This window comes from Athene cunicularia, assembly GCF_003259725.1.
Source record: "Athene cunicularia isolate RWA chromosome 28 unlocalized genomic scaffold, athCun1 chr28_part2, whole genome shotgun sequence".
In the NCBI taxonomy this organism is placed as follows: Eukaryota; Metazoa; Chordata; class Aves; order Strigiformes; family Strigidae; genus Athene; species Athene cunicularia.
In genome coordinates this window covers 1,958,260-1,967,329 of record NW_020799140.1, presented here as the reverse complement: position 1 = coordinate 1,967,329, position 9,070 = coordinate 1,958,260, and the positions used below count along the sequence as shown (strand labels likewise).

Below are 9,070 nucleotides of genomic sequence, written 5' to 3'. Positions count from 1 at the left end.
CGTTGCAGGGCCCGTGGGGATCTCCGCAGAGCTGCCGGCGGCGAGGAGGAGGAGGAGGAGGAGGAGGAGGAGGAGGAGGAAGAGGAGGATGCCCGTGAGGAAGACGGCGAGGAAGGCAAGGGGCTGTATTTCCGGCTTCCGTTGAACATGTCTCTACAAACTAAAATGGATAACATGGAACTGAGGAGCATCGATGCAATGGCTGCAAACTTCCATACCTTCATCTTAGAGCAAGTCAGAACATTGAAACTCTGCAAAACAGGCAAAACAAATATCCTTATTACGCGGCCTTCGCCCGTGGCCCCCTCTTCCCTCCCCCCGTCCCCGTGGCTGACCATCTCCCATGGCACCACCAGCATCCCCTTGGCTCCATCTCATCCCCTCCACCCTCCCGAGAGCGCTCCGGTGTTGCAATGGGGAAACTGAGGCACGGAGATACGGTACAGCCCACTGCAAAGGGGGAACTGGCCCTGGCAGGCGAGGGTGACTTGGGGCTGGTGGTGGCAATGGGGACAAGGCGGTGTCCTCAGCCATGCCACCCTGTGACGCCTCTTTGCCCAGCACAGCCCCTCCTTGGGACGTGGCGAGCAGCAGACGGGGTCCCCGGCTCCATCGTCCCCTCCATCGCAGAGCCCCAGTGTGGTTTGATGTCCCCGGAGCCCTGTGAGGCTGCCCCTACCATCCTCTCACCCAGACACTTAAACGGAGCCTGAATCCCTCCCCACCAGCCCAGTGATGCAGCAGCTCCAGCAAAACCAGACAAAATCAAGAAAACCTCAGGATAAAAAAAAAAAAATGAACGGGGCGACTGGACTGTCCCGGCGCGGCTGCAAGGGTTGTGGTGGGACTGGGCACCTCGGCTGTGCCGATCAGCTGGGGTTGCAGCCCAGGAGTTTCTCACAGCATAAAAAAAAAAAAAAACCCGCTGGCATTTCTCTCGCAGGAGAGTTGGGCCCTTACCTTACACCACTCCATTTTTTTCCATTCAAGGCAGATTGGATCTGATGGGATTTTACAACTGACCCCGCAGCCGGGCAAGGCAGCGGGGAATTGGGTCCGTGCTCCTGTCAGTGGGCTGTCAGCCATTAAATCCCCATCAAAGACAGGCTCTGGAAAGCAGCACGGACTTGCAGCCGCCTCCTGGCCCCTTTTTTTATTTCAGCTCCTTGCAAACTCCAAACATTTCTCCTTTTTAAATAAATTTTCCATGGGGGGAAAAAAAAAAAATAAAAAAAAACGGAGAGAAGGAAAAAAAAAAAAAAGAAAAAAACCCAACCCCGGTTTAGCAATATTTGCCAAGCAGAATTTACCAGGGTGGGGGAAAAAAAAAAAGTTTATTTTAAAAATGGAACTTGACAGGTTTGCTTTTACTGTTATTGTAGAAAACAACAAGAAGGGCTGCGAACGCTGCCTGGTTGCCAGCAAGCCTTTATTTTACAGGATGCAGGTAATTGCACATTAACTAGAAGTAATTATATGCCCCGTAGGTTACAAGATAATTGTAGAACCCAGCCAGAGTCTAAATATTTTCAACTGGGCTATAAACAATGCCAAGCTAGAAAAAGAATAGTTTCGCCTTATAAGGAGGTAAGATCGTGAAATCCCGCCAGGATACGAAGCGGCGGAGCTGGCCGAGACACCGCGCCGATAAGCACCGGCAGCGGAACGTGCGTCGGGGTGGAGGGTTTGGAGGCGGCGGCGGGGAGCACCCGGAGGGGGACGGTGCTGGTCCCCTCCCGCTGCCGCTTCTCCTCCCACAGAGCCCAAGGTCGAGCCGGTCTCCCCGACCTGCTGGCGCGGGGAGGGTGATGGATGCCGCTGGGTGTGTTTGCATCTACATTCATCATCATAATTAGGTGCCTGGAGTTCAGATTTCTCCTCCGAGATAAGAGCAGGAGCAGGGAACGGGCACTGAGAACGCTCAACCGGCACCAAACGGTTCTTAGCAAGGCGGCCGGGATGGGTGCTGAACGGTGAAGGACCGAGAAAATCACATTTTTTTTTTTCTTGGACAGTTTGTAAAATTCGGGGAATGAAGGACCCACGAAGGGACAGCAGCCTCAGGTGAAGCAGCTGTGCGGGTTTCGGAGGTGGGGAAGGGACCCCGCTTGCGGTGACGTGTTGGCCGGCAGCGGTTGGCCGTCCAGGAGGACAACTTTTGGCGGCTGATGTTCAGGCATCTGGGGAGGCGACGGACAATCAGCCATGGGGTCCCACCACGCCTCGGGCTCAGCCTTCATCGCCACCTCCCGAGCTGCTCCCCCATCGCCCTGCGCCGGGGCGGGAAGGGCTGCGCCGGAGCAAGGCTGCGACACTCGAGCCGTGCACCTGAGGAAGGGCCTCTGCCTTACCGAGAGCCCATAAATTTTTAGGAGAGTGGTTTCAGCCTCACTGCACGTCCTGTAAAAAAGCCTCCTATTTCGGCAGCCAGTAATTTTCGCCCCCACCCACTCGCCAGTGACCTTTCAAAAGACTAAAATCCCAGCTCCAACGTGCAAAACAATAAAATAAAAACAAATAATAAAAAAAAAAATAAAATTCCAGGCTTTGCCTTAGGTTTCTCTTGCTTTAAAAAGCCACAGACTGCATGTGCCAACCTGTGGGGAAAGCTGAACTTTGGGGTGGGGGGAAAGGAAACCCACACACACGCACGCAGGAATCACCGCCGTGACTCACCCGGGACGATGTTCACCCTCCCATCTGTCTGGTTTTCACGTATTTTAAACCCACTCCCAGCAATGACGAATAACCACAAGGGGTTTGACACGTGCGCCCCGGGACCCGCCGCCGCAGGCGTTGCCGCGGGGCTCTCCCGCCGCTCTGTTTAGACACGTGGGGTGCAGCCTCATCTCACATCCCCGAAACACCAAGGGTGCCCGCGCCCCGGGATGCACCCTGAGCTGCCCGGGGGTGGCGATTTGCACATGAGCGTGCAAAGCAATTGCAAGGAGCTGAAATGAGTGAAGCCGGCAGCCAGCGAGACCCGAGAGAGCTCCAGTGCTGGGCGTCCGTGGGGAGGGGGACTCACGGCCCACCCTCCACTCCTCAGGTGTTTGCAGGCAATGCCAGGCTGCTGTGACAAAGTTGCCTACGGCGATTGCTCAGCATCTGTTGGGACAAGTGTTCACAGAACCAGACCCATAGAATATGGTTTGGGTGGGGAGGGACCTCTAAAGCTCCTCTCGTCCAACCCCCTGCCATGAGCAGGGACATCTTCAACTCCGGCAGGCTGCTCAGAGCCCCGTCCAACCCGAACGTTTCCAGGGATGGGGCATCTACCACCTCTCTGGGCAACCTGCTCCAGGGTTTCACCACCCTCAGCGTAAAAAATGTCTTCCTCATATCTAGTCTGAGTATTGACTTGTCCAAGCCTTGCTCCTGCCGGCCCAGCGAGCCTCCGGCAAGGAAACACCAGGATATCCCCCATTCCCGGGGCCAGGAGGCAGTCCCACCACTCGGGGTACCCTGCCTGGCACCCACATCTAAAAATCGCCCATTAAATCCACGTTGGGGACTTGTCCCTCTTGCTTAAAGTAATTTTGGGAAAAGAAAAGCGCATTGCATGGGTGGGGATGGGCTGGGGGGGGGAAGGGGTTTGGCTGAAAGGCCAAAGGATGGCCTTGGGGGGGTTTGGCTGCAGGTGGCCAACAGACCAGCCTGGGGGGGGATGGACAAGGCTGCTCCAGCTTTGCTCCCTCTTTCTGGAGGGGATGGAGGAACCCCGCAAACCTGGGGCTTTGGGATGCCGCAGGAGCTGAAGGTGCAAAGCTGTGGCTGTGAGGGCGTGCCAAGGGACTGACGGGGAGCGCAGGGGGCAGGGGGGCTCACGGAGAGGTGCCGTATCACCTGGGGACGCCTCCTCTGCCAGCACAGAAATCCTTCTTTTCACAAGGCAAACGGGCAGCCTGCTTGGCTCTTACCATGTGTCACCGGGAGGCAAAACCCATCGAGCCACCACGGCTTTAGGAGTCGCCCTCGGCCACGGGCTGTGCCCGTGCATTTACCCCAGAAGGGACCCACTGCAGCCACCCCACGCGCGGCCCGTGGGTCCGTGCCCCAGGTTTGCTGGGAGGGGGCTTTTGGGCTGAGTCCTGGCAGGGTTCAGGCGCTCGCAGCTACGTTACATCCCGGGGAGGGACCCAGGGATCCTCCCTGGCTTGATTAAAGGCCAAAGTTTGTGCTCAGCTTTTCTTCCGGAGGACAGCCCAAGAGCTCCCTATTTCCCTGCGTTCTCCTGATAATCCATTAATGCGATCACAACCGTCTAGCCGCGCCGTGCCTGCTGCCAAGCGGGGAACTCAGTCTCGCTGGAGAAGACCCTTCCCTGCCACACAGCCCCCACAGCAGCCCCATTTCACAGGGGCCCAGCTCTAGAGCTGCTCCAGCACAAAGCCTTTGCTCCGGGAGCCTCCTCTGCCATCACCTGCCCCACTCTCAACCCCACGGCAGCTGGCTCCTGCCGGGGCTCGCTGCTTTCCAGGCAGAAGGAAAACTACTCCGTGCCCCGAAGAATCGGAAATATTAAGGAAAAAACAAGAAGTAGCAGCACAGCCAACTCCCATCGCTTCGTCTGGAGGGAGCAAGTTGATTATCTTGGCTCCCTCTGCCACTGCAGATCCTCCCCAAAACCCCTCTATGAGCTCCTCGTGCCTCTCGTCTTTCTTTCCAAAGGGGATCCGACAAATCCACGCTGCAGCCCTAAATAAACTTTTCCAAGGCTCGATTACCCTCACTGTTCGGAAAAAAAAAAAAAAAAAAAAAAAAAAAAGTCAGATCAATCGAGTCTCATTTCTAGTTGGCGTTTTCTTCACTTCAGCTCCCAAGTGTTTCTGCTGCCTTTTCCTGCAATCAAAAAGCAGCGACTCCTTCCCCGCAGATGCATTACCTTCGCGCACAAAAACAGAGCATTTTGGGCTTCTTGGACTTCCCTCGCTTCTCACACACTTGTTTTTTGTCAGAACTCTTTTTTTCTTTTTTTCTAATCCATTTCCAATTTCTCAAGCAGATTCTTAGGGGTTGTTTCCAATATCCACCGACTGCTTAAAGCCTCAATCCCGGAGTCATGAGATGAGGGGGGGGAAAAAAAGCAGAGTTCTACTTTTTTTTTACCCTAAATCCTCCTTGCTGGAGCAGGGAGGAGGAGACGCGAAAACTTTCAGCCTCGACGCTTCAAAGCCCAGAAAGCAGAGAACCCAAAAGACATTATATTATAAGTGTGTCATAAATTTTCAGTCGATTCATGCTTCCGGGCATCGATTCACTATTTTCAAGCGCTCAGCCTCAGCCACGCCACAAGAATGGATGAGGCCACTGAGTGGCCGAGGGTTTTTTGGCAACACAAAACACTTGGAAAGACAAAGACCTTGATGGGACATCAGAGAGCGCTTCCACCTGCCACACACTGTTTATTTTAGTGCCTTAGATGGGAGCCAAGCTGCTTTGAAACCCCCGGCTCCTCATGACTCACCCCACAGGAATTAAACAATTTCCATCCAGGCTCACGGTGAAGCAGCTCCAGGGGCTGCTGGAAAGCGGCTCCTCCAGCAGCGGCCTCCGGCTCAACGCCTGGTCCTGCGCGCAGGATGGTCGGCAGGTCCTGAAGGGCGGAGAGACCACCTGGGTAGACTTTCCCCCAAATTTATGGCAAGCTCCTGACCTGATTTTATGGGAACTGACCCCCCTCAAAGAGCATCGGCGTGGCTGAGACCCCCGAGCAGGGCGGATGCTGCGCTCAGGGTACTAGAGCCTGCAGTGGGATGGCCAGTGCCCCAGGGTCAAACCAGCCCCCAGATGGCAAAACTGGCCCCGAAATGGGGACCACCGAAAGGAAAAAAGCCCCAAACCCTGATCTGAGTTGAACTATTGCATTTTCCTGCTCTTTTGATGGTCAGTGGGTGCATAAAGGAGGGGAAGAAAGACCATGTCCCCATCTCCAGCCCTGCTCCGGAGGTTGTTCCGAGGACACAGAGTGCCACCACCTCAGTGCAAACGTCCCCTTGGCTGGGGACACGGGGCAGTGGTGCCGACATCCTCGCCAGCAGCTCCCCCGCCCCAGCACGGCCTCGTGCTTTGAATGCCAAAAGCGATGATGGCCATGGCGCGTCCCACAGTCCCGCAGCACTGCCTTGTCCCTGCGATGCCTTCCTCCCCTCCCCGGCCCTCCTCACTCCCCTGTAAGCAAAACCAGAGCCGAGCGCGGGACACATGGTTCTGCTTTGCCTAAGTGAAAACCAGCCCAACGCGAGAAACTCCAAAGCTCTTCCCGCAGCCTCAGCTTCCCCCAGTCGTTCCCCCCCCCCAAAAAGGACCAACCACAAACGAGCCAGACCTTTGTCCCTGGGCTCCCCGCCACAGCCCAGCTCCTCTGGGAAAGCCTTTTGGGGCAACCGCCAAAGCCCCTCCTGGCTGCAGCCGCTCGGCAGGGCCCCGGCAAGGAAACGGCAGTGGCGGAGCCAGTCCTGGACCCACGGGATGGCTGAGAGGGAGAGGGGGCCACGGGTGGGTGGGGGGAGCATCAGTGTTCCCGGCAGCGCAGGGAGCCCCTCGACTGAACACGCCAGCCATCGGCAAGCTGCGCCGTTCCCACGCTGACATGACATTTACATTCGGGCTGAATTACGGCGGGTTTGGTTTACATCTCTCCAAACAGCTGGATAATAATAAATAATAAAAAAAAAACACCCAACAACCCACAACCTCATCATCATGATAAAAATAATAAGAAAAATAAGTCCTCAACAAGTCCGTGTGACAGAGCTGAAGGGTTTGCTAGGGGCACCTGAGGTGCCGCAGGCGATGCTGGGGGGTGATGGTCATGCTGAGCTCCAGCTCGAGGCTGGAGAAGGAAGATTTTGTGGCTCGGCCACAGCTGGGATGCTGCAGCTCAACGTGAGCAGCAAGGCTGGGGCGCAGCTTTCCCGCCCTGCTGAGCTGAGCCTGGGTAGTTGCCATCAGACGGAGCAGCCCCGCTCTTGGCCCCATCCATATTCCCACCATTTCCCTCATTTCAGGCTTTGGGGAGCCAAATCGGTGCAAACGCAGCCGGGCTGAGCACCGGAGATGGCACCAGGAATTTCGGGCACATTAACCCCCCCGTGCCATACGCACAGCCCCCGCCCCTAGGCACCTCTGGTGATGCGCCTCTCCGAAGGGCATCACCTTCTCCCCACGGGCTGTGGGGCTGGCAGGGAGCAGGCACAGGACCCCCCGCAGCCCCCATGGTGTGGCCAGAGCCCTGTGCCAGGGAGATGCCCCATCCCCTGTCCCACGGCGCCGATAGGACCTGAGCAAACGCTGCCAGCGAGGGGGTTTGGGAGCTCTTGCAGGAGGGGATGGAGCACAGGGGAGGAAAATCCTGATTTGTGCCACGGCTGGGGGGCACCTTGAAAAGCCATTTTTGTGTGGCAGGGGACAGCATCCTGCCACCCCGAGCTGGCTCGCACGGGCAGAAACCAAACTCACTGGGATGGAAAAACCCAGCGCCAGTGCCCTGTGCCACGTCTGGCACCGCTCCGGTGCCCCCAGCCCAGAAACCCTGGGGTCACGACCCGCTCGCCTCCCTCCCACCCCGCCAGCACAGGGCCAGCCCCGCTCAGACCCATTTTGGCGCTGGACCCCTCCAAGGAGTCCTCGCGAGCCGGATGCCGCGATGGTGCCGGCCGATCTCACCGTCTCCCGTCCCTCCCGTGGGATTCGTGCTCTCACCATCCGGCGCGTGCCCCGGCACGGCGTGGGGCTGCGGGGAGGCAGACGGCCCCGCGGGACACATCCACACCCTGGGAGGCAGAGCCAGGGCCTTTGATTCCTTCCCCGGAGGTCCCGCGCGGGCTTTCATGTCATTAATTAACAGGGGACACGCAGCAGGCACGCGGCGGGGAGGAATCCCACTGCAGACGTGGACCCGAGCGTGGCAGCGCGACGAATTCTGCCGCGGTGTCCAGCTGGGTCCCCGTGTTGGGATCAGCTCAGCCCCAGCTGGGTTTAGCTGATCCCTGGTGAGGGCGAATAAAGATGCTGCTTTCCCTCCAGCCCCAACTGCCCTCGTCTCCCACCCTGCCGCTCCTGTCCTTGCCGCTCTCTCCGTCGCTCACCGGGGCACGCCGGAGGCAGAAACGCAACTGCAATATAAATCAGCATTAAAAAAAAAAAAAAAAAGCCGTTTAAATGCAGCATGACTCACTGCAGTGTTCACCCTGCCTGGCCAGCTCAGGGACACCCGGGTGGTGCCTGTGTGGAGGTCTGGGGGCACCTGGTTGAGACCTGCACACCCACCCTCCCTCACCCCCCTACTTCTGTTAAAAAATAAAAAAAAAAATCATTGAAAACATCCCATTTTGGGAATCTCTATTCCTCTTCGCAGCTAAAAATCAGCCAAAGTGTTTAAAAATCCCAGCTGGTTGGACACGGGTGGTGTGGTGCCCGGCTGATGGTTTCCAGCAGGCGCCGGTCCCCAGCCCAGTGGCTGCGTGTTCCCACTGACCCCGACAAGGTGCGATTGCTTCACCAAGGTCAGCGAGGCTACAGCAACCCAAAACCCTTTGTAAGCCGATTCAGTCAGTTCTAAGCAGCAGCAAGAGCTGCCCTTTATGGTAAGAGATGAGTAAATGGAGATAAATCGACAATAAAACGCTTCAGGATGGTATCGCTCAGCGCGTCAGCTTGCGGCGTGACGCAAAATAGTTGCCGTAATGGGGAGCGAGGTGGGAATAAAAACTGAAAAAAAAACACCAAAAAAAACCAACCCCACTGATGCAGCCAGATCCCATTCGCTGAAGGGTAGAGAAAAATAAAAATATATTTGTTTGAAATCCCACCAAACCCAGGACAGTTTCTGCAGGAAATCAGGGATAACTCCATCCAGAAAAAAAAAAAAAACAAAAAACAAAAAACAAACAAAACCACAAGCAAGATCCACTCCCTCCCAGTCCTGGGCACCCATGGGTGCTGGTGTGCTGGCTAACAGCACCCAGCATGGTTTCTCCAGCCCTGAATTTGCCCCTCATGCTGAAACCTGGAGTCTGAATGTCAATTAATTTTTTTTTTTCAGAGTGACAAACCACCGCCCCCCCCC

The 9,070-nt window shown here is 56.4% G+C and overlaps 1 protein-coding gene across 1 annotated transcript in view; it reads right to left on the bottom strand.

The window, feature by feature from the left end:
• NRTN (neurturin) overlaps positions 1 to 7,577 on the bottom strand; it is a 10,319-nt gene extending 2,742 nt beyond the window's left edge. Inside the window, exons 1-2 of the mRNA XM_026865225.1 lie at positions 7,567 to 7,577; positions 1 to 540 (exon numbers count right to left, since the gene is read on the bottom strand). Of these exons, the coding sequence (XP_026721026.1) occupies positions 1 to 359 (359 nt within the window). The 5' untranslated portion in view covers positions 360 to 540; positions 7,567 to 7,577. The remainder of the gene's footprint in view (positions 541 to 7,566) is intronic.
• Between the last annotated feature and the right edge of the window lie 1,493 nt (positions 7,578 to 9,070).